This window comes from Phasianus colchicus, chromosome 10 (genome assembly GCF_987193195.1).
Source record: "Phasianus colchicus chromosome 10, bPhaCol1.hap1.1, whole genome shotgun sequence".
NCBI lineage: Eukaryota > Metazoa > Chordata > Aves > Galliformes > Phasianidae > Phasianus > Phasianus colchicus.
The window spans coordinates 20,874,303-20,899,875 of NC_143445.1; the positions used below are offsets into that span (position 1 = coordinate 20,874,303).

The 25,573-nt window shown below is 42.6% G+C and overlaps 1 protein-coding gene across 8 annotated transcripts in view; it reads left to right on the plus strand.

The window, feature by feature from the left end:
- The first annotated feature begins 6,088 nt into the window (after window positions 1-6,088).
- LOC116243393 (uncharacterized) overlaps window positions 6,089-25,573 on the plus strand; it is a 162,263-nt gene continuing 142,778 nt past the window's right edge. For 6 of the 8 annotated variants that reach the window (XR_016469759.1, XM_090147658.1, XM_090147655.1 and 3 more), the window contains exons 1-4: window positions 6,324-6,467; window positions 20,007-20,141; window positions 20,421-20,530; window positions 21,672-21,776. Coding sequence is in view for 7 of the 8 variants with exons in the window: in XM_090147658.1 (XP_090003784.1) it covers window positions 6,379-6,467; window positions 20,007-20,141; window positions 20,421-20,530; window positions 21,672-21,776 (439 nt within the window). In the remaining variant the exon portion in view is untranslated. Of the gene's footprint in view, window positions 6,196-6,323; window positions 6,468-6,913; window positions 6,963-20,006; window positions 20,142-20,420; window positions 20,531-21,671; window positions 21,777-25,573 lie in introns of those variants that run through there. The other 2 variants (XM_090147660.1, XM_090147659.1) reach the window with 2 other exon arrangements.

The window sequence follows — 25,573 nt, forward strand, 5'->3', positions numbered from 1 at the left end:
TCCCCATAGACAAGAATGTGAAAATCCTGCCTTGTAATATGTAAATACCAATATATATGTGCACAGCAATATCAGGCCAACTCAACGTATTCAAAGAGCTGCTCAAGGATACTTAAGATTTCTTGAGAATAAAGGAAATGAAAACCTTTTTATGTTCATAGTTGTCACAAAGAAGAGTTCTCTGTGCCTTTCATGTAGCCATGCTTAGGAAAACAGAATCCTTCTATTGCCAACTTTCTTAATAGTTCATTTATCTTTTCAAGAGATAGAGGTTACTAACTTGGTAGGGAAGGATGGAAGGATGCTTGTAAATACCCTGTGCGGGTTTCCCTTTCCTCGCATCTTTGATCTCTTACTAAAGTCAACTGAGCAGTGCTGTTTAGAGAATATGTGAAGGAATCTGAGTTTGACTCGTTTTGATTAAAACAAATTCAAAGGGATTTTTAATTTTCTAGATCTTGTGGATCGTTGTTGTATGAGAAGGTGAAGGGGACCAGGAGGAGGGAAGGAGGGGAAAAACTTCTCTTTCTATTAAAATGTGAAGTTATCTGAATTTTAAATCACAGTATATTCTAAGAAAACTGAAAATAAGGGTCATCTCCTGTGGTTGCTGCTCATTCTAAACCCATAGTGCTGTCCTCAAGTGTTAATATGAAAAGATAATCATGAAATATTCAAATGTTTTGTTCAGATTTTGAGTTCAAGTTTCATAACTCTCATGAAATCCTCCTGATTCCTCTCACTGGTCAGTAAGTTCACTGGTAGTGGATTCACCTTGGAATGAAAAAGCACAGGCAAGGCTCCTTGATGCCGTGCATACGGCATCTTTCAAAGGCAAGAAAAACATGAAGAACGAGAAAAAAGCTCTCTTCTTTCATTTCATCCTTCCCTCCTTCTTTCCCTCCAAGCCACTACGTTAATTAGCTGTCTGACTGATTACTCAGTCAAGGACTTAAGAGATCAATGGTGACAGCAGCCAAGCAGATAATTCAGAGGGAAAAATGGCCAAGTACAGCTCTCACATCTCAGAATGAAGTGTGATCTCGTTGTGTCAGCAGAACTGAGAGGAAAGTTATGCACAGTTATACACAGAGATGCACTGTGGAGTTTCGATTCTTCTGTGACAAGTTGTGTGAAAGTGCATTCCTGGGATTTCATTAGCTTCTAATTGGAAGCAAACCCACAAAACTTGTATTCCTTTGAATGCTCAGTATTTTCGGCAGCAGTGATATGCTCAGCACTATGCTAGACAAAGAAGAAAACGCAGACTTTCCAAGGAGCTCACATCTGAGATATGTGAGCAATTCCAAAGGGACGGGGAAACCCTGAGGAGAGCTCTACTTCTGAGCACTTCTTGTCTTTGATTTATTTTGCAACTGCATTTTTGGCGATGCAGATTAAAGTTACCAGTCCCGACATCTGAAACCAAACTGCGAGGAAGCTGCCTACCCCAGAGGATAAATTAGAGCTCTTGAAGTATTAGCGCTGGTTAAGACTGTAGTTCACATACAGGAGCTCCTGCAGTGTTGTTACTGCCTGCTTTGTGGGGCTGAGTTCATCCCTTTGTGATCCCAGCACAGCCCTGACACTGCTGCACTGTGCTACGAGCTAACAAGAAGTCATTATGCAAAAGAGAGTGATTTCATTACGCATTTTAATCTTTTATTGTTATTATTTTTATTTTTTTGCATTTCTCTGTTGCAATCTTCTTGGAGAATAACAGTTTGAGACCTCCTACCCCTCGGATGGACCAAAAATAGCTGCAAATCAGACGGTGTTGTTTACCTGCCATCGCTGGGATGACCTCAGGGTGCTCGCTGTATTTCCTCACTTGATGAGCTTTTAAACACTCCTAGCACGAGTTCCCCAGATTTGATTTCTGGGAGCACACAGCACGCAGGTACCCTGCTGCATGTTGGAATGAGCTGCTGGTTCAGCTGTCTGCAGATTTACGGGTGGGTAATAGGATGGCCCAATGAAATTAATTCAGTAAAGAATTGTTAAAAATTAAAAAAAAAAAAAAAAATCCAACGTTTTCTCCTAGAAAATGATTTGTTAATGTTTGCACTGCTCTGTGAAACCCTGAAGTGCCTGCACCCCCGTTCTTTGCATCGAAATGCAGCTGGGATAGTTCTGCTGAGCCTCAGTTCCATCTGGCTCTCACCTGTGTAGGGCAGGGAAGATGCAAAGTCTCCCAGATGTGTGATCTTAATTTGAATGTGCGTAAGTACGCTGGATCAGCCACTCATTGGAGTGTCATTACTCCAAATCCAGAAATAGATAAAAGTGCTCCCAGTTGTTGTTGCCTGCCAACATAAAACGTACTTTAGGATTATACTGTCAATAGTCAGTTCTTGCTGGGGGTTTGGTTAACTAATGTTAAAGCGAAAAGCTAAGAGATGAGGTCAGTGGCCTTTATATAAGTAATTGTGAACGTGGGTAACATTTTATTTTCTCCATCAGATGTAAGAGTTCCCTACAGAAATACATACTTGACTTGAATATCAATAGATTTCTACTTACTCTGTCTAAAAGAAATACCTTTTAATATTTTTTTCCTTTTAGAGAGGCTGCACTGTGGTCAAATTTTCTTTTTCATCCCTTCCAACCCTTCCTGCCCTCTCCTCAGCCCAAATACTGAACATCAATGAGAGCACATGATTCTGTTATTCAGGGCAAATGGGAAAGCAGAGTTGCTACTTGTCAGAAGGATGGGGTAGAGGAGATTGTAGAATGATTTGGGTTGGAAGGGACCTTAAGGATCATCTAGTTCCAACCCTAGATGGGGAATAGGCAGGATGGTGACAGTAAATTCACACCCAAACCAAAACTATCAATAGGAATGAAGCAGGAATTTTGATTCCAGGTTAGTGGATGGGGTTTGGAGGCTTCTATTAGCAGAAATGATCGCTGTGCTAATGCACTTCAGGTAGCATTTTTTCAGTCAGACATGGAGTTAATTCTCCGAGTTATCCATTCCCAGACAAGTGGTGATAATCAAAACTGTCTGTGAGCACTGTTATCAGAAACTTACTGCTATGTGATGTAGGGAAAAATATCAGGGAGTGACACAGTGCCAGAAAACTATTGGATGTTAAAACCCAGTGCAACACCAAGTATGTATTTATCCACTGCTTTTACTTCCCGTTGAATAAAATAATTTGAGCTAAATTTTCCCACCTTACACAGCAGCTTTAGAAAATGTACCTCTGGAATAAGTCCATAATTAGGATTATCAGTGCAGGCTAGATCCTCAGTTACCACAGATTAGTGCTCCCCCATTCCTTGCAGTGGAGCAACGCCAATTGCTGCAGCAGAGGAAAGCTTCCAGTTGCCTTGGTACACTGCTTCACATCTTTGAGGGCATTAACAAACCTTCTTTAATTCTTGTCTTGTACAGAACTTGTTCTGTTTGGCCAGAACCAATTTAAAAATGGACCTATTCTAGAACTGTGTTCCTATGAACTTGTAAGCAAAAAGAATCCTTTAAACATCTTCCACTGACGAATTAAATTTACAAAGCTGCCTTTCTTCTGTCAGGTGGTCTGGCTTTGTAGGCCACCTCTGTTTCCTTCTTAAATTTCAGGTTAGCCACAGACTTACAAATATTGCTGTAATTCTAGCCTGGCTCTTACCACTTGTTGTGGAGGAAGGAACTCCAGTGAGATAGCTCAGAAAGGAAATATTTACCTAAAAATGTTTGTATCTGTAGAGCTGACTGTGAAACGTGGAGAAAAAAAGAATCACAAACCATAGGGAATCTCAAGGTTAAGAATATGCATTGGAAAGAAAGCATTCTGCATTTTTCAATTAATAATCCTCAAAAAGGCTAAAGGTGAATCAACCGATGTTTTGAGCAACACAGCAATCAATACATTTTTTTTTTTTTAATGTTCTTTTGTCACGCTGGTCTGCCTTCCAGTTGGCACAATGTGGATGCAGTCCCACTCAAAGACTGTTGTAGCAAAGTTCAGAAGTCCTGAGGATGCATCAGTGGAGAGTTTGCATTCACAAACAGGTACCATCTCTGCAGCTGGTTCTTTCCCAAGTCTCTCTCTCTCTCTCAGCATCCCTGTTTTTCATCTTGTGCTTGGGAATTGAACAAAGTCCAAATCGGTTTTTGGAACAATCCTAAATCAGGGATACTGTGAAGACAAATGGTAAATGTCTGTTACCCCAGCTGCTAAGTTAATTACTGTAATGGGAAACATCTTGAGAGAAGCATTGCATATGGTTATTAGCAATTAACCCACCACTCCAAAAATCACAATTCCTGCTAATAACAGAACACAGCACAGCCTTTCTAATTACGGTCTCTGCACGAGAATTTCTTCCAATCAGAAGGGGATGTTAAATCCTGGAACTAACTACGATTTAAAAAGGCTTGGAGATACTGAGGATTGGGCAGAAAAATGGAAATGGCACAGGGTGGTGTGACTCAAAGCTGTAGACGTGCTCATTCACACATTCACACTTGGGGAGAAACAGAGCAACTTTCACAACGTCTTTGAAGGAAAATAATCATCAATGAATGCTGATGGGGAGAGAAATACACTTTAGAATGAAGAAGATAGTATGAGACTCCGCGAGAGATGCCAACTTCTCTGCAGAACTCATGGATCTCCACTCTGTTGTAAGCAATACGCCGTTCAATAATGCTTAGCAAAGGATTGCGCCTGAAACTGTAAGAAGAATGTCCTGATCAATGAAAGAGGAGAATAATGGAAATTACGTATTTTCTGTCTGACAGAAAGTCCTGCAGTGCTACATGAGGTGTTCTTTTTCTGACAGCTTTTATTCTATGCGATTGGCTCAGATTATAGCTCACCTGCAGAGTCGCCTGGGGGAAGCAGGACTTTGGCTGCTCAGTTCCAGCGCTGAGCAAGACAGGATTTAATTTGTTCCTTTCACCAGTCAGGAACAGAACTCTTTTGCCAACATTGCTTTGATGGTGGGCACGATACAGTTTGTAGGAATCAAGCTCAAAGATACACCATTTTGTAGCAAATAAGTTTCATGGCTGATTGCATCTGGTTGGTCCTGGCAGGGCTGCGTGATGTAAAGTAGTCGCTAATTCTGTACACACCATCGTTTTTCCCTGGCATTTCCCCCTGCTTCCACCATAAGAACTAGAATAAATGAGTTTGCTTTCATGTCTGCATTGTCTGTATCAGGCCTGAAGATTTAACCGACTTGGGCTCAGTCAGATCAATTATCCCAATGGGCTTTTGAAGCTGCCTTCACAAATGGTGCTTCCCTGCAACTCTTACTCATATGAATCGTCCCATTAAAGTCAATAGCCCTGCTAGATGTTCTCAATTAAAACACAGCTGAGAATAAAACGTTATATAATATTTGAAGAAGGGCACATCGAGCAAACTGGGTTTGCGTTTCAGTGTGGGATAATGTCAGTGTCAGTTCCTAAAGCCTGCATGCTGTCCCGTGCTGATCACAAGGGGCTGTAAACCACTCCATCCTCAGAACTCAGCTGTATTCCACCCTGTGACCCCACGTAAAGGTTTCATCCACCTTCACCAAGAGAGGCAATGGGAGCTCTGCACTTCAGTAGCCCCTGTTTGCATGCTGCTCTTCCAGTATTCTTAATAACTGGGTGCAGTAATTACTGTGCATCATTTGGAGCCATCACACGCAGATTTGAAATACTGAATAATTCTTAATGGTTTATTGTTGAGTTCCTTAAGATAGAACAAAAATTAAACACTAATTTACCTCTCTTGGAGAAACCACGGCCAGGCAATCAGATCCTTTGCTACTTGGCCATAATGCCATCCTGAAAGCGGTCCAAATCGGGATGATGACTCGGAACATAATTAACTCTCAGCTTTGACATAATGAAGGTCTATTATTTTATGAAGAAAGATTTCCTGGGCTTTAAGAAATAAAATGATTAGAAAACGATGTGCTCTGCGGGAGGTAATGAGATTAGCCCGACCCGGGGTCCTGCGGAGCTCCAACTGCTCCAGATGCAGGGAGAGGAGGGGAGGGGAGGGCAGGGCTCAGCCGTGCGGTGCGGATCTCAGGGTACCATTCTAAGGTCAGGGAAGGGCTGTACGTTTCCTTGCCACGGTAAAGAAATCCCTTCGCAGCTCTCCGCCTCAGGAGTTAATCGGGGACAACTTAAAACGAGATAACGGGGGCAGGGCGCTCCGAGCCCCACAGCGAGGAGCCGAAGGGGTACGTGAGCATAAGGGCTGCGTGAGCCCGCGGGGTCCGCGGGGATCCTCGCCGGGGGGCTCTCCGCTCCCAGCCCAAGTGAGGGGCGGGCTGTGGGCCGGGCCTCACCGCCCCTTTATAGGGTTCGGAGGGTGGTGGGCGGCTGCTGCTGCTGCTGCTGAGAGGGGTGCGGAGCAGCTCGCGATGGGAGCGGTGTGGCTGTGCCTCGGGCTGGGCTGGGCGCTGGCGGCCCGAGTGAGCAGAGCGGAGGAACCGAGACTGCAGCGGGGCATGTGAGTGAGGGCTGGGAGGGTGCTTTGTTTGAAGGCTCGGGGGTAGAAAGTTCGGGTGGAGACCCGGGGCTCTCCGGTGATGCTCTCGGGGCTGAGTTTTTTCTTCTTCTCGGCGCTGCTGGGTGGCAGCGCTGAGCCGCGCGCGGTGCCGCTCGCTGTGCGCGGGGGCTGCGGGAGCGTTACCTGCGGGAAGAGCAGCAAAAGCAACGGTGCAAATCTCAAAGCCGCCCCGGGTGCTGGACAGACCGCGTGCAGGCGGAGCTGAGTGCCGTAGCAGCTGCAGCCCGCGGCAGTTGGCGGTGCGCGGACACAAAGAGCTGCACGCGCGGCTCGCGGCGCGGACCGACCCTCCCTGAGCAAGTTTGTGAGGTGTTCTCGGCGGTGAGAGCCCTTTGTTTAGGAATGTGAAGCGAAACGCTTATCTTTCCGGATAATTTCTTTAATAGGACAGCCGGAAACGTGCACGGAATCCCACGGACGAAGTTTTTGCTCGCTGTAAGTGGAAATCTGATGGTTGGAAACTGTTGCGTGCTTTGTGTGGAGCGCTTCCCCCTGCAGAGCTCCCCTGCATTGTTAGCAGATCGCGGACGCTCCGTCCTCCCCACCCCCAAAGCGCTGCGAGAGCCGCCCTGAGGTGTTCCTACCTCCATCCCTGCCCTCTTTGTTCCCCCTTCTATTTATGTACCCCGTTCAACTCCATCCCACTCTCGCAGAATTCACTGGCTGCTTTTTGGTTCCCTTCCCATTACTTCTCGCGTCTCAGAAGTGAAACGTCTGAGTCTGTCGTGCAATGTGTTTTCAGGCTGTATCAGGCTAACACACACAAACGGCCTCCAGCAGACTTCTGGTAAACCTTACTCCATTTTGTAGGGCCACGCTGTGTAGAGAAGTCAGGTTAATCTGCTGGAGCACTGCGCTCCATGGAGCTCTCAGTGTTTCTTTGAGGCTTCTTTCTCTTTCTATAAGCAATTCGTCTCCCAGAAGAGCACCGTTGGCCCACAGACCTGTGGTTGCTCTATCAGTAACAATAGTGATCCAGAACTTTTGATGCTGGAGGTGCTGCCAGCTGTGAGTTGCCCCTGAACAAATTCTGCTCTAAATGGCACCACATGAGAGTGTCTGCCATTGTGCAGGAGCCATTGGGAGCAGCTGTGCAGAAAAGCTCACACCCTGCTCCCTTCCCTCAGCCCTAATACCTGTGGCAAGCCCTGAGTGCTTTCACAGGTGATATATCCCTGCAATCACTCTAATTGGCATTGCTTTTGTTGAGTCAGAGCAAGTGTGAGCATTCTTCTCTCCCTTTGCCCTGCTTATTTACTTTGGTGCACTCAGAAATACAAGAAGTCATTGCCTGCCCAGCTTGCACTGCCATGAATCACCTTTTCTGCTGTTTCAGTTTTGTTCTTTTGGCGTTGATAACTTGTGGTCAATGTGATAAGTGCAACAAATGCATCCCTTGGCACATTTTGTGCTGGGTGCTTTCTTCCTTAGCGTTTGCTGTTGTTTTGTCTAGTGTCTTGTGTGGCTCAGGGTATGTAAGATATTTCTCCTCATAATTGTTCTTGTTTTGCTGTTAACTTTGAGTGTTTACTCCTAGCTAGAAATGCACAGGGTCTGTGTGCACGTTGGTTTTCTGCTTTCAAGCCCCCTGAGGAGATATAATGCAGAACAGATCATGGGATGACTAACTCCATCAACCATATTTCCAGACAATTAGCCCTTGATGATCTTATATTAGAACTTAAAGAACAACCAGGGTCCAAATACACATTTTCACTAAAAACCATGGCATTAGACCTTGAAATGAGGAATCTGCCATCTCTAATCACAAAAAGGTTATAGTTAACAGTTCCTTCTGCTGCTGCAAGCCCTGTAGTTTAAAATTGGGGCACATCGTGACATTTAAGTGGTGATGTGTAGCTGTGTAGCACTGAGCTTACATTTAGGATTATGCCTAACAGAAAGCAAGAGTTATTTTGGGTTGGGGCAGAAATGGGAACTAAGACCAGAAGGCTTAAACTGCTGTCAGAAGAGAAAAATCTTTCTTCAAGAAGTATTCACTGTAGAAGTATAGATGCTTCCCTACAGTTATCCACACAGGATAGAGCAGGAGGAAGGAGTGGTCACAACGTGAATGCCAAGAGCCTCACTTTGTGCACTGCTTGGAATCTTTCTTAGCAGAAGCTGAGATGTGGCTCAGTGAATGGTTCCTTCTGCTCCCAGATAACTTAAGTGAGGGCTGCTTTGCAAAAGTCACAGAGTGCAATCTGTCCCCTTGCACACTCAGCCCAGTGCCATGCTCTGTGGCAGGGCAGATGCCATGATGGGTCTGCTTTGGTTTTACAGGATCTCACCACAATCTTTAAAACCATTTTATTTCATTTTTTAACAGTTCTCAGATGTTTCAGCTGCATATCATCATGCTACCCAAAGGCAAGTCACTTTGCACCTCAAGGAACACCTGGATTTAGAGCTGGATTCCTGGTTTAGAAACACTTTTCACGCTTCTTTAATTCTGTGCAGGCTTGTTGAGATGAATCATTCCCCAAAAGCAAACTGTATCATTCAGCTTTGTATCTACATTGGCAGTGGTCGAGTAAACTCGGCCCATCATCTGTAAAGATGAAAGTGTAGCAATGGTAGCTGTTGTTGCAGGGCTTTACTGCTGACCCCGTGGTTGTGAACAGTTTCAAAGTGATGCAGACTGCAATCCTTAATTATTTCAGGCGAGTAGAAACAATTAAAAAGTTGAAGTCTGTGTTGCTGAGGACTGGAATGCATTTCACTGTAACTAGTGGGGTACAGGGTGCTTCCATACAGGAAGATACTTTTAGATCCTAATTGTTATTTGCACTGAATTTTAATATATTTGAAGTGACATGCAGTTTGTTTGGCTATAACAAAGCAATGCAAGTGCTTCCATGAGGTATGTGGTGGTATAGAATCACAGAACGGCCTGGGTTGGAAGGGACCTCAAGGATCATGACTCACCAGCCTCCACATTTAATACTAGACCAGGTTGCTTTGTATAATTTTTCTGTATAGCTTTGTTTGGGAGCCTTGAATTTTGTCACAAGACTCTCTGGGTGATATGGAAGAAGGCTGTGTAGTCATGTCTTGGTGAGACTGTCTCCTGGCATATTTAGATGGTATGTTGGGTTTTTAAGCTCCAGCGATGCCCATTTGCAGTTGTTGAGAGTTGGTTTGTGGGGCCTGACATGTGTTCAGGTTTGGGAGCTGAGATAAAGCAGTGTGGTACGATTCCCTTCTGCTTTTGTAATGGAAAATCTTCTGCTCCCAAAATGGCTGTTCTTAATCCCGCTGTCCCTCTCCAGTATCCAGTAGTGGTTGCTAGGAAAGAAAATAAATATCGAAGGATTTCTCATCTTTGTGAATATGAATGTCACGCTGAACAAAAAAATCAGCGCTGCCATTCTAGCTGCTGCACTACAGCGTGCTGCCAGCAGATCGAGCTGTGCTGGTTGGCTCCCCAGCAGAACCACATCCACAAAAAGTTGGCATGTAAAGCCTCTTTTCAACAGAATTTCTGGAGGAAAACTAAGTTAGAGTTTAGGTTTTTTCAACAGATAGTAAAGGGCTCTCTTTCTGTCCCCCAGTATATTCACTGGCTGGAGGATTAAGGGAAGTGGATGAGCATCATCCTCTGAAGTTCCTTTCCTGGATTATAACACTTTATTCAGGAGAAAAATGAGATCAAGGTACTTCCATCTGAACTCTGGCATAGCCATAAAACAGTGGAAATATGTGGTTGTATAAAATCTGATAGCCTGAAGATGCTGTATTTTTGTAAGAGGGAACTGATCTGATGGACCGTAAAATATTTCCCGATTACATCAATGCCTGCTCTCATAAGGAGATCTAGAAACTTGCTACCTGTAATCACAATAGCTTATATATGTGTATGTATTTGTGACTGTTTGTGATGGTGGATGGTGATAGGACAAAGGGAAACGGTTTTAAACTGAGACAGGGGAGGTTTGGATTAGATATTAGGAGGAAGTTTTTCACCTAGAGAGTGGTGATGCACTGGAACAGGTTGCCCAAGGAGGCTGTGGATGCCCCATCCCTGCAGGCGTTCAAGGCCAGGCTGGATGTGGCTCTGGGCAGCCTGGGCTGCCGGTTGGTGACCTGCACATAGCAGGGGGGTTGAAACTAGATGACCATTGTGGTCCTTTTCAACCCAGGCCATTCTATGTACACATAGCATGAGCCTTAAATCTGCAAGTTTAAGGCAAAGAAGCCATTCCTTCCTCTTACTCCCAGTGAGATCTGGGTTTAAGCTACTTTTCAAAAACATACCCTAAGGAGGGGAGAACTTGTCAGCACTTCTTTAGGTTTAATTAAGTGTCATTCTGAAATATTGACGTGGCTCAGGTATTTATGCACACATCAGTCACAATAGTGGAAAACCTGGTCTGACTCCTCTGCAGAACCTTGGTGTTAAAAACGATGCTTTGGATCTCAGAGAGTTAACAGCCCATATTGCAAAATCATGTTACTCACCAATTAAATACCTTCCCTCTTTGAACACAGTTAATGGATTTCCTCCTTCTGAAATCCAAGCCTGTTATTGCTTATGTTCTCTCTAAAATGTATTGCTTTTAATTTATTTCTGAGGAGAAAGAAATTTCCTTTCATTATTGCTGAATCAAAGCTTTTGAAGATTATGTACTGAGCACACGCAGTCTTGCTCTTTTTGCTTTGGGTTCCATGCTGCTCTTGGTTTGAAAGTCAGCATTAATTGTTCTGGGAGTGCACTGAAGACTTTCCTGCCTCTACAGCCTGTGCTTTCAGCTGTGTTGGTTGTACAAGCTGAGCTGTACGTGCAGTTGTATTTTTTTGGTGCCACTGACCTCTGGATGAGTATTCAATCCATGCATTTGAAAGAGGAGAATTAGAGGAATCTGAGTGCCAGAGTTCCCTTTTTTGGATTCTTTAGTGGAAGTATCATGCCTCCCTCCTTTAATAAATCAACAGCAGCTTTTGGGCAGCAGACAGCACCATACCCATACCATGTTTTTTACATGGAAAATATATCCCAATAGCTCAGGCTGTGGCTGAGGAGCAAGCTTCTTATAGTGTTCCTTATGGTTTTATAACAGGAAAAAAATGCATCTCAAATCACCCTGCACTTATCTATTTTGTGCCTGGTCTTTTTCAGTGAGGCGATTTCTGCATAGGAAATAAGTTTCTGTACACTTCAACCCTTCACACCAGTCTGTGGTTCTGCCTCTGTGTGGCTGCTAACACTCTGCCTGCCTGACAGATGCATCATCAATGGCAAAAGGATGCCACGTGTGTGTCCTTATCTCATAGCTGTGTTCCTCACAAGACATGGACCTGTGTCTTTTCTGTCTGAAAATAGCACCAGGAATCTGTTGAGCACTCAGACACTGATGTATGTCTGTTAGCTACCTCACTTCTGTTTTTTTTTATGTGGCTAAAATTCATCAAATATTTAGCTCTACCAAAACTGCTTGGTGGAAATCCTGCACCAGTGGTATCAACCTGAGGGTTTGTCAGGACTAAATAATTGGGATGTTTCAACTCTTAAGATACCAGCATGTAAGAATTGAAATTTTCCTGCACATATTACACATTACTTTGGAAGTAAGCTTTGAAGAAAAGAGGCTTGGTTAAAAATCTGGCATCCTACATGAAGGAGATGGCTGACACAGAGGTAGTTTGACAGCAGTGATGCTTTCTGCTGGCTTCACTGGTTTCAGTGTTAAGCAATGCAGCATTCACTGTAAACAAAAACTGAGCTTTTTCTCCTTCTGGCTCAAGCAGTGTGATATTTTTTTCAATGGCTTTCATTTTAGTATTTTAGCATTAGATCCTCCTATGCTTTCTTGCCAAGAGAAACTTGAGCGTGCGTACCTGGCAGACTTGCTGGGGTTACTTTTATTATTCACTCTTCTGCAGTGGAATGATAATTGAGCATGGGTGTATGTCAAGTGAAATTTCATCCAGAAGTGCCTGCTGCTGTTTCATGCCTTCCTCTTACAGCTGATTTCTGGGCAATTGTGTGCTCTGTCTTAGCGTCGTGTACATGCAAACTATCTGTTAGCCTCCTCCTATCTGAGCATTTCCTCATGGTTTGCTGTTATACTGGAGCTGGATCCTTGAGGCACAGGTCCTTGAGCTGCCTGGAAGGCACCCTGCTGCTGGAAGGGTTTCTCGGTGCTGCTCCTGGATGCTGTCCTTCCCAATCTCTTGTTTAAAAAATAGCCCCAGCTTAGAGATGTGTGGTGGTATGCAGAAAGCACCTAGCAACACAAGCCAACCATAAAGAACACCAGGGGGTTAAAGAGATGCTAACAGGTCATCTTGCCAATTATTTCCTATTTGGGTAGCAAAATCTTTAGACTAAGCCTTACTCCAGCCTTGCTGGGGGATAACCTGCTGTTTTGGTTGCAGTATATGCAGCAATGTGCTCAGCTTCCCTGCACATGAATGGATGTGGGTATTAGGAGTTTATTAGAGTTGCATGCTGAAGTGATGATGCTATGTTTGCCATCTCCTCTGGGTCTGAGCTTTACCTGATGCCTTACCTGATCCTGCAGAAGCCAGCCAGAAAGTAACAGAAAGTGTGAAACTGGGTGTTGCTGGGAGTATTTGGCTCTATTTCAAATAAAATAACTCCTTGATTAAGGATGCAAAAAAAGTGACTGGGCAAATCACTGTTAAATGATCAGCATGTACATGTTTATCTTCTACATTTCTTGCTAAACAAAACAGATTATTCTACCCTGGGGGAAGGAGGAGGATAGTTAAGTAGAAGCTGAAGGACAGATGCTGCAGCCTGATAGCAGTAGGAACTAAAAAAATCTTATTGTTGTTATAATAGTTGAGTGTGTAATTAATCATCTCGTATTGATTTGCTTTGCATCTAGATGCAGTGCACAAAGGCTGGAGGAACTCTCGTGTTATTTAGCTGCTCCATCTAATCAGAGAGAGGATGTGAATAAGGCGCAGCAGTGCATTAGTAACCTGTGGGGTTAAGAGTCTTCTGTGGCAGACCTGCATCCACAGATCCCGAGAACAGCAGTGATAATGAGACCTAATCTAAATGAGCCTGGTGCTCCCAATCTATATCCCAGAGGGCACATAAACATCACAAATATTGATACAGGATCAGAAGAGAGCAGGGATTGATTAGCGGTCAGGGGAGCAGGATGCCCTAATTGTCTCTGGTAGTGCTGATTAATTTTATCTGAGAAATGTGGGGAAATGAGCCTTAAAATAGTTGAAGGGTGGAAAGAAGAGTGTGTGGCAGCTTTTAAAAGGAAGAAATGTCTCTAATGTCATTCCAGTCTTTGCAAATTATTGTTGCTCTTAACCAAAATATCTCCATATACAAAATTTATCTGTATAACTATTTTTTAATTTGCTCTTTGAGCTTTTCTTTTCATCATTTACTTCCTAATTTGACTTCTGCCTTTGGACAAAATTTACTTTTTCATTTTCCACTTGAGATGCTCCTTATAACAAACCCTAATCAATCCTGTTTTCATACAGCATTGTCGTGCTGAGCTGTTCTCTTCTGGAGCGCAGCATGCTCCTGCAAGGGGCCTTCTGGAGCACTCTTACAGAAGAAGCTGCTGGTTCTTTGTGCTCAGATTGCAAGTTCTTCAGCTGAGGCCATGCAGTCTACAATGTCTTGCATATAGGAAGATGTTACAGCCTTCTGCTTTAGTGTAAAAGTGGTGTCATTCACTTGGTCTGTGCAGAAAGACCTGCAATCAGACAGCCAATGTTTTTTTGCTTCATATTGTTTTGTCTTAATTGCATTGTTGAAAGAAACCTTTAGGGATATCTGAATGTCTGTTTGCTCTCTTGCTGCCATTTAACTGATCTAGCTTCAGCTTTCTGATTTTTAACTTGGGACAGGGTAGAAGGTGGATTGATAAAATGAAAGGCTGACTTTCCTTGTCATTCAAGGATCCAGGTGTTAGGGTTGTACTATGCAGACTGAAACTGTCATGTAGACAATGTACCTTCTGGAATGGTGGAGCTGCTCCCTTTCTAGCTCCCATGTGCTCACTTGTCTTCCCTTCTCTTCACTCCTTCTTCCCCCTACGGACCACACATGCCAGCAGTGTGCAGGAAGCTGCCTCCATGCTCCCAGGAGCAGATGGGCTGTGCTGGTAACTGCTCTTTCCTTGTTACATGAAAACAATGTTGCACTTGATCAAAAGAACCAATCTATTGCTATATGAGATTACTTACGGTTGGGTGATAACGTGCAAAAATAACTGCTCTACTATCCCTCCCCGTCTGCCAGAATCATGGGCAGGAATAAAACCAGTACAAGTCTCTTTGGAAATGGTAAATATGGTGCTTCTGTCATCCATCCTCTGCCCTGAGTTGTGGGAACCCTGTAGGTCCTTCACTGGGGAGCTCATTTGGGATGCTGCTGAGGTTCAAAGACCCTGAAATGCTGCTCTGTTTTTTTTTTTTTTTTTAATGCTTTAGTCTATGTAACCAAGTCTACAATTTTGGAAATTAAGTGCTTTTGTGTTATGTACTCCTGCCTTGTCCCCATGCTGTTCCCCTTTTACCACTCACAAGGTTAGTAGTTAGAGTATTTAATCTTAAATTGCAAGACTAGAAAGGCTGTTCTGAGTGGAAGCTGAGACTTGTGTAGGTGCACACCTTTGGGATTTGGTGCCTTCAGGCAAGATGCAAATGTGAAATAAAACTCTACTCTCATCCACTCCACTTAGAGTGCATTGGACTTGTGGCCCACAGACAGCTAGTGAAAGGCATAAGAGAAGGGTGATGTGCAATAGAGCTTTGCTTCAGCCTCAGTGTGGGATTCAGGGGTGCCTTGAGCCAGGTTAGCAGTATTCCTACTTCACAGACCTCCATGTGGTTGATTATTTTGACTGCATTTTTCTATAAACATGTATATTCCCTTTTCAAAATGTAAACCCAAGAATGAATTATATTCCTTCTGGAGATGCTTTTACTTATCTCTGATCTTTTCCTGTTGTGCAGTGGCTCACGCTCTTGCTTCATGTTGATCCAATTATCTGTTCATTGGAATCTTAAGTCCTGAGCTGTGTGTAGGGTGTCTTTGTTTAAAGGGCAGTCTTTTAATGCAAATATTAAGCTAGAGCTTTCTGGCTTGCCTGACTCAGACTGAGGAGCTAATAATAGCCTTAGTGTTAGTCCTGGCTAACAGAGAGCACTGGTGTATAAAGGTCTTTAAGGAATTGGTGTATCAATCAAATCAGAGCATAATAGACATGTTTGGTTTATTTTAACACTTAAACTCCCGTTAAGAAATATTTTGAATGCAAAGGACAGGAGTAAAAATGGAGCTCTCCTTGTCTAAATGTACCATTACAGAACCACAGAATGGCTTGAGTTGGAAGGGACCTCAAGGATCATGAATCTCCAACTCCCCTGGCACAGGCAGGGCCACCAACACTTCTCCACATTTAATACCAGACCAGGGCCTCATCCAACCTGGTATTCAACACCTCCAGGGATGGACAGGGCATCCACAGTCTCTTTGACATTACTTCCACTTGTTTCATTTTAGTCTTAGATGGCACCTATTGAGCAGAGAGTCTTTAACACAACTGTGTTTTGTGTGGTACTTTTGTTCCAGCAGCTTGCTTGTTTATTGGTTATGTATCAAAGAGCAGTGAGACAGAGGGCTGAACTTCATGTGTTGTGAGCTGGGAGTTGTGTTTGAGGAGAGGATGTGTGTTACCCCCTGGTTTTGCCAGCAAAGGATTCCATGTTATGCAACTACTTCAATTGAACTGCAGTGTAGCAGAGGTTTCAATATTTGCCTTTACGTTATCCCAAGGGCATGCTGGGGGAATGGCTTGCTTTGAATAAATCTTAATAAGCATTTGACTTTATGCTGCTGCCTTTCTTTATTCTGTGAGTGCTGTTTGTTCCTATTAACTGTATCATAGAAGTCAATACAGCAATTCCTAGACACGTGGCAACAGCACACGAGAGGAATTTATAGGATGGGCTCAGTCTGTCATTACAACAATTGTCAGCTTCGTTCTTTTATTTATGGAAGAGTGGTGCAGATGAATGTACCTTTATCTGGAAATTTTTAGGCAATTCTAATAAAAGGAGATATGCATGAATTATCAGTACATGATGTTCCATTCACTAGAGGGAGAGTCATTTAAAAAAGCCTGCTAAGTGAGACATGGTTGCTAAGTAAGGCAAGGGTTTTATTAGACCAACTGACGTAATGGAAAAAGAAAGCAGGCAAGATTTTGGGCATACAAAGAGCTGCTTTGGATGTGAAACAAACAGCAGACTGTGCTAAGAATGGGCTGAGAACAATTGCTTTGAACTTAAACTAAATACGTTGAGTGCTGAGGTAATGTGAGAGGAAGGAATAGCTGGCACACATGGGCTGTTGAGTAGTGGAGGTGACATGGAAACAGAGCAAGGGTGGCTTCAGGAGGAATTCGAGGCAATCTGAAACTACACTGCTGCTGTCTTCTGCTTTGCTTTGCAATGTTGGCAGGCTCAAAGAATAGGAAGCGTGGAGCAATCTAACAAACATCTATAACTACAATCTCCCCATGGAGGAATAAATACATGGGGTAGTGGGGAAGGGATCTGAAGGGGCCATCCAGAGCCAGCCCAATCTGTCCACAGAAACCTTCTCCCAAGAACCTAAGGGATGGAATGTGGGGAAAGTGATGTGCCTTAATTCTGTGTCTTGCTCTCAGTCAGCAGCAGAGCTTACATTCTCAGAGCTGACTAGAATTCTGCCTCCTGTGAGGAAGTGGATTAAAGGTACTTTTGAAAGCTGGGGAAAGGCCCCTGGGGGCTGACAATCTTTCTGTATTCTGGTGCAAGTTGTCTGGTGTGCTGTGGTTGATTGCTGCAGCAGTGGTCTCCAGGAGGATCCACAGTGATGGAAGCATATATTACATTCTGCAGAACAGTTGTGTAAGAGATGGAGGTCGTGATGTTTTCATTTTGGGAAAAACTGAAATGTGGTAGTTCTGAAGATGTCTGTTTGAATGGTCGTTACAGACGGTGTGTGTTGCTCCCACTGAAAGTGTAGTTTAGGCTGATGGATATTTGCAGCTACTTCAGTGCCTGGAAGAAATAGGCATCTTAGTTCAGGGGACTACTTTTTATCAAGGTAAGTTTATCCAGGACAAATGTACTATTTATGTCTTTCTATCATAAGATGGGCAGCCTACGTAATGAAAATCATGTCCACAGTCATGCCCCAGTCGTCCTGTCTGGAACTATTTGGTTGTGTTTCTTTTACTTTTTTTTTATCAGCAGCACCTTTCAGAGTGCTTGAGTTTCTCATTTGAGGTGTTTTGTGTGACTGTAGGCACCTTAGTGTTGAGTCTTCTCAATAGCAGTGCATGGGTTGCTGCTTTTCATGCCAGCTGAGGAGATACCATCCAGCAATACTAAAATGGAGAGGGGGGAATGATTCAATTGTGGCGTCCAATTTTTCAGTTCTTATACTGCTTGCCTTAGGTACCCTGTAGTTCTGGTAGACCTCCTTGTAGAGGAACTGGCAGGTTATGCATTAGAATGGTGTAGATAAGGTTATGATTTGGCAACCAAATCTTGGTCTGTTTTATTGATAGTAGAACAAATAAAACCAGTGCTGATTAGATGAGCTGGTGGCTACTCCTTCCTCTTGTTCTTTTGGTAACCAAAGTCGCACCTGACACTTCTGCTATTCTGTAGAGTGGCTTTGATCTAGGCAGGCAGCTTTTTCCAAGTGTTTAACTCACTGGTAAAAATGACCCTGCTTATAGGATTTTCCTGTTCTGCACAGGTTTAATTTAATGATGTTGGTAAGCTACCTGAAGACCTGCAGATGAAAGATCTACTTCTCATTAGAAGGGCTTCATTGTGTGGTGTTCAGAATAACGAGGCTGCAAAGTACTTTGGGGCCCCTGATGTAAAAAGCCCAGTAAATCCTGAAAGAGATATTGCCAATATCCAGTGTAGTTAATGATAATTCTAGCTGCCCAGCTGCTGTTAGGCTAGAAATATTTATCGCATTAATGGTGAAAGCAAGTTGCTTTCTATCCATTCTATCACAACCTCACGTTTATGCCTTTGTCAGTTGACTGTGTGTATTCTTCTTAGCCTGACCAGGGGTCTCTCAAACTGTTTCTGGAAGAACTCCCCTGTTAGCCGTGTGGCACACCTGCTGCATGTTTACAAATGCTAAATGAGAACAGATATACAAAGTTCATGGTTTTGTCTCTGTGTTTTAATCACTGAGGTTTGCATTTACAAAGGCTCTGTGGCTAGAGCTCGCTGCTCTGATGGAGCTTAATTATTATGTTAGCAATCTGCATGCTATTCCAGGAATGGCTTTATTTCAGTTTTGCTACATGAGACTACTGTATTGAAAGTCACCAAAAAGCTTTGTAGCTTCAGTTCACTTTGTATGCTCTATGCAGAATTATTTTCTGTTATTCAGAACTTTCCAATTTACACCAGGAATAGAATTAGAGCAAGGCTGGCAGCATCTCTGCAAAACCCTCGGTCCTTTTGTAACCGGAGCTTGGTAGCAGGATAAGGAATACATACCATCCTACAAAGCAACACTTTTATTTTGCTCTTGCTGTTTTTGGAATCCTCAGTAGGGAACAAATGTGCTTTCTCTTTAAATCTCATATGCTCCCCTGAGGAGACAGATAGCAGAGGGGGGCTCTTACAGAATGCCCTTTTCCCACAACAATTGCTTAGATACATCTTATCTGCACTTGAATCAATGGAGCAGCTCCCATTGAATTGTACAGCCTGAATTTCATTGTAAGTTTTGTTCGGTTTACATGCTGTTTTCTAAGGCAGAATCTGTTTCTATTATTTATACTCAGTCTGGCTATCTGGGAGCTGCTCTGCAGAGGTCAGTGCCTGTTCCCACCCCGCTTTGTCAGCTCGATAGTGGCTCCGTAAGGAGCAGTGGGGCTCCCAGCACTTCCAGCATAGGCATGGATGGCCTCAAGCGCCTCTTCAGGCTCCCTCACCTCAGCCATCAGCTTTTTTGCTTACGAGGCACCACCCTTTGTCAGCAGAGCCTCATCTGAAAGACCATTGTTATCTACAGACAGCAAAGAGTGCTGAGTCGTCCATCACATCCTGCTCAGGCACTGCAGGTCTCATTTTCTGGGAATGAGGTACAATCGCATTTTGCTGGCCCAGCTGTTCAGAGGCCAGCTCTTGTGCAAAAAATTGCTACCAGGATTGTGTTCCTGCTCGTGGCTTATGCAACCAATACAGTAATGAAATCTTGGCTCTGTTCAGGTCTGTGACACTTGCCGGGCTGAATTCTCTGGGCTGATTTGTCAGGTGTTGATGGGTGCTGTGCTCTTGTGATCAGTTCAAGGTGGAAAAAGTCACAGATTGACAGCATTTTTTGGTAGTGTTTCTAACTCTTAACTGTTGCAGGTAGCGTAGCTTTATGTATGTTCTTCCCAGATTTTCAGCTATTGCATTGGAGAGAATGAAATTGATTTTTCTTTTCTTTCCCCAAAGGCCAAATGTCTGCCCCGTGTTGGAGCTGGTGCTGGTGGGACACCAACAGCCGTGTGTTCAGGCCTTCAGCCGCATGGTGAAGATGTGGAAACAGGGCTGCACAGGGAGGAGGTGGTGCATGGGATACGAGAGGAGGTAATTAGTGATATAAATGAATTCTGGTACTGACACTGAGAACAGTTTCTTTGTACTTTGAGAGTTCAGTCTGTGTAATCTCCTGAGATATGTGCAACTTTGTCATGGACGTATCACATCTTGCTGAGTCCTTAAGTCTGTTACTGGGTGGAAAATGTGACTTGTGTGTCTTGGATGTGTCATGGCCTTCTTGACTTAGCTTTAAATTACAATTTTATACTTTGCTACTATGAGATGTGAATAAGCTGACTTGTTCTCTTGAACTGATTCTCTTCGAAGGTCTGGTTACTACACTGTGTACAAGCAGGTGTACAGAATGGAGCACCAGACTGTCTACAAGTGCTGCCCTGGGTGGGCTCAACACAACAGCGAACCTGGCTGCTTGCATAGTAAGTTGATGGCAAAACTGTGACAGAACAATGACTGGAGAGATCATATCCTTATTGCCTTTCTGAATCTTCTTTCCAGAAAGATTTTTCTTGCTATTTATAACTGGGAATTCTAATCGTAAAGAGGCAATCTATAAATGAAGAAGAAACAGCAGTTAGCTTTCCACCCTGAGGTTCTCCATCTGATGAGAACCTGTTCCTATCAGTAATTTTTAAGCATGATTGGATGTTTTCCTAAAACATGGAATTAAGTTTAAACAGTTGGGAAGCACTTTATCCACTGTTAACAAGACATCAGTAAAAGACAACAATCTACTTGCTGTTTAGTTTTGCTACTCCTTTCATCAGTGGTTGTGTTTTCAGTTTAAAAGCGAGCATCTGTTCCTATGTATTTTTAATCTTCGTACCAACTTGAGGACTGCATTCACAGAGATTGCTTTTGTGTTTTTTCTCTTTATTCTTAAAAAAAAAAAAATCCAACCACCTGAGAGCCTATTAGTGTCAGCATGAATCTGCATGTTTAGTGTGTGCTTCTTCTGTTGTAAGAAGTCAAAGGTATACTTACAATCTGTATATCAGTCTCTGGCATAAAGGAATGTGACATATTTGAGCACTGGTGGCAGTACAGAATTATTTTCTTCTGGAGGAGCAGCTGAGACTTGTTTCAGATTCTTTAAGGCACAAAGGTAGCCAAAGTATTCTTTTGTATTTGTTACTCTTAGCAAATTTGGCTCAAGGAGGTGGAATTTAACCTGTTCTAAGTGAATAATATTCTGAGTTGAAAGAAAGTACCTTCATTTCTTCAGACATACATAACATCTAATACCCTGGTGCTGTCTGCCCACTGCTGCATTGCCTTCAGCAGTTCATCCCTTCTGTCATTCCACGGACTTTGAGTCCTATGAAATTGTTTTCTACCTTTGAAGTGTCTTCGGGTGAAACCATGTTGCCCTAGACTATTTTTATTAAAATTAAATTTAATGCTATCAACATTATAAATATATCTGCTTTCTGACTTTAAAAGAATTTCATTCTATTTAGACATTCCTGTCATAGTAGACTGCGACAAGAGGAGGCAATTCTGGAGAATCCTTAGCACAAAACAAACAAAACTCACTCTGTTTTGTTCTGTTTGTACTAGTGTTGTGTGCTGCTGACACTTGCTTCAATGGAGGGAAGTGTTCTAAAGAAGGACCTCACGTGTGCCAGTGTCCTGCAGGATTTCAGGGTCCTCGCTGCCAGTATGGTGAGTCAAATGTTAACCATTGCAAATTCATCTGTGATGAACGGTGTTGCTCCGTGTTTGAGTAAAATGCATATAGAGGAACACTTATTGCAAATGGAAATACCTTGTATTGTTGGCTGTTGTGATTGGGATAAAGAGTTCCTTTTGTATCAGACTAATGGTAATTTCCTTCTCAGCCATGTTGGAAAAGTCAGCAAACATTGCAACAGGTTTGTGTTTTTCCAGCCCCTGGTCATAGGGAACATTTATTAATTTGTAAGCAAACATTTAAATAAAATGCAGAGCCCTTCACAATGAAACTTCTGACACCAGACTGCAGGATTTCAACCTCTGCCTTCAGGCAGTGCTACTCAGCTAAGCAGACCCCAGGGGTGGTTCTCTGTATGGGCAGGAAAGAAATACACGAGTTTACATGTAGCTTGGTACGAACCAGTGTGACACCAATGGAGATTGCTTTGTTATGTACAACTGCTGCTTCAAGGTAAGCAGGATTAGAATCTCTATGGAGCCCATATAAGAAGCTTTAACCAAATGCAGTATTTCTCAGCAAATTCTACTGTCTTCACTAGACTTTTGAGTCTTCCTTCTGTTGCCTGGAAATACCTACAACACTGAAACACTTCTAACAGCAGATTATGTGGTTGTAGCATGTGGATAGCAGAGGTCAGATTTCCAGCCTGAAATGAGATTGTGCAGTCTCTATTTCACAGGTTGGTGGCTGCGGACACTGCAGAAACAAAGTGAGGCATCCTGCAGCCCTTGCTCTTTGCAGTCGGGTGGAACTTTATCTTGGTGGCTTGTCTGCTTTCTATTGATTCCGAGGGTTTGAATGGAATTTCAGCAGTCATCATTTTCAGGTTTATACAGTAGCTGCTATCGCAGCCTGGCAGGAGTGAGTTTATAAATTAAATTCTGAAGGGAAAAACCTCTCTTCTGAAAGAACATCATGGACATTTCACCTGCCTAATAAAAGTAAGGTAATTTAGAGTGTAAGGCTTCTTAACCATTGCAGGCATCTCCAGTCAGATGATTGTGAGGCTCATATCGTATTTGTTGCAAACAAAACTAAAGAAAATGTTCTCTGGAGCTTGCAGCCTTAGCATCTGGGCTTTTTCTGAGGGCTTTTTATTTTATTTTCCTGGCTGCAGTTGGAGCACTGCCATTTTAGATAGCCTGAGTTTAATGCAACTGTGTTAGTTAACTGTAGTACATTTTTTTTTAAATGGTCATTAAGTCTCCTCTATCCTTCCTGCAACTTTACTGAAAAATAGTTTTCCTTCCTACAGTTAACACACAGAACAAGGTGATCTCTTCTACTAAAGGCTTTGACTGTGAGGATTCAGTGAATCAAATGAGTTTCAGACCATAACTTACAGTTTTTGAATATGATCTAGATAATGTTAATTGTAATGGTGTTACACCATGGCATATAATAATGCTGGTATTGGCCACTGTTGGTGCTGTGGCCTCCTCTCAGTGTCTGATAGAGGAGAATCCATTAGCAATTCAGAACATGCTCATATGATTGTTCTGAGTTGTTGCATGTATCCCATCTATTATCCCTTCAGCCCCTCTGCTCACCACTTTCTGCTTCTGTCATTCAGCACTGACAGCTGATTTGGAAGTTTAGTATATGCAAGTGTCCTTCATGATCACCATGCTTAGCATTATGTTCCACAGACAGAGACAACATTATTGAAAAATAAAATAAAAAAGAGACTTAATTAAAATTAGTCTCTTAACAAAAAACAAGCAAGAACAGCAACAACAAAACACCGACACAAACAAATGGAAACATTTCAAGACCTTCCTAATCTGTTTTCCTCTGTTGCATTTAATGTTTGCCCCTAAGTTTATTAGTAAGTAGGTCATCCTCCTGGAGATCCAGCTGCTATGTGCTCTGCATGGTCTGTCCCACAGAAAGTTTGTGGCAGATCATTGGCAATGACTGACGATGGCCCCATGCATCACAGCAATGTGCAGCAGAGGTGATTATTCACAATTGTCACAATCAAATCTAATGAGTTCTCGGGGTGCTTTAGCAGCCTGTAGCACAACGTTATTTCTGATTAGATGCTGAGAAGGTTATGATTCCTGTAACAAACTCCCTGTAATTGTGACTGGAAGAGATGCATTACTGCATCTCTTGTATACCTCAAAGTTTTATTATTTTATCCACACAAGCAGCAATAAAAACTTAGTAGGAAGATTTATGAGTGAAATGGTTGAGCTCTTCATATAGCCATTACAAGGATTCAGTAACAGATTGAGCTGTCTCTCTCTTTGTCTGTTGCAATTTGTCTTATAATAATAGACTGATATCAATTACAATATAAACTTACGAGCTGTTTTTTTTGACTTGCTCAGAAGTTGAGATTCTCATTTCCCTTGAGCCCAGAAAAAGGGACAGAAAACCTGTAATAATAATTAACAAAACCCAGTGCCAAGAATTAAATCTTCTTCAGTGCTGGTTTCATTGTTATTTGCTATTTGTGCTGGTAATCTCAGCCACCTGAGCTGAACTTAGAAGTGAGTTAATTTGATTTAGCTTTTTTAACTCAGCCTTGCAAGTTGTACTTGGACATGCAGCTAGTGAGAGCATTCCAAATTCTACAAACAGGAGTAACTTCCCTCCTTGTATAAATAAAAATGCGCAACGTGAAAAATAAGGATTAGTTTTGACTCTTAAACTGAGATCTGATGAAGAAAGGTTTACTGCTCTTTGAAGTTCTTCCTCTTCTGATATTAATGCACAAAATAAAGCAACAGGCTTTGTTGGTTTGACCAAAGCAAAAGCCTTCCATTACAATGACTTTCCAAAAAGCTACTGTGACCAGCAAGGTGACCAAAACTGGGCATCTCTGAGAAGATGGGTATTTTCAGATGATGTTGAAAAGCAGGCATGGAACAACCAAGGCAGACTCCTCAGAAAGTGAGGTTTTCTGTCTTGATCATCAGAGAGAGGCTGAATGCAAAGATGGGATATTCCAGTGTCTTATGAACTCAAAGCACAGATGCCTCAATTTTATAGTGCAGTATTTGCTGTAATGCAGGTGAAACTTGAATTCTTTACACTAGCTAATGAAAATTGCTAAATATTACATGCTTGGGAAGCAGCGTGGTCTATGAATGCACCACACAGTGATGTGTGAGATAAGAGCTGTTTTTCACCTGTCACTGACCTTCATATTCATTGAATATGAATTCAATAACTTTGGCAAATTATACTGCCGTGCCTCAATTTCTTTGTGTGTGAAGTGCTGATAATAATAGTTTGTTTCTTTGTAAAGTGCTTTGAGACCTAAGTAATTAAGCATGAGATAATAGCATTGGAATGTGTATATAAAGGCAAAATGTCCACTGCATGGTTAGCTAAAATGAAATGCTTATGTGATGGGTATTTATCAGTTCATTGACTAGCTGTCAATCTATTCCTTAACTTTGGTCACACACTATTAAGGTATTGAACTGTATAAAGATTTTAGTAAACAACTGTGAGCACCTTCTACTCTGAGTGGTTGAGAGTTTGCACTACAGAACTATTTAAAGCAAACATGTTTTTTATAAATATTGAATGAAATGGTATGAAGCCCGATGGATCTTCTTGCAACTTAAGAGTACTCTTTCATGGTGAATGTTTCCTTTTCTATTTCTCTAGTAAATGTCTCTAGGAGTTGCATGATGAATGCTCTTCCTGCATAATACTCATCTCTTGGAGAAATGCATATTTTCTTCTGTGAGACGAAGACCTGGATAAGCTTTACAGGGCAGTATATATATATCCATAAGGCTGTGCT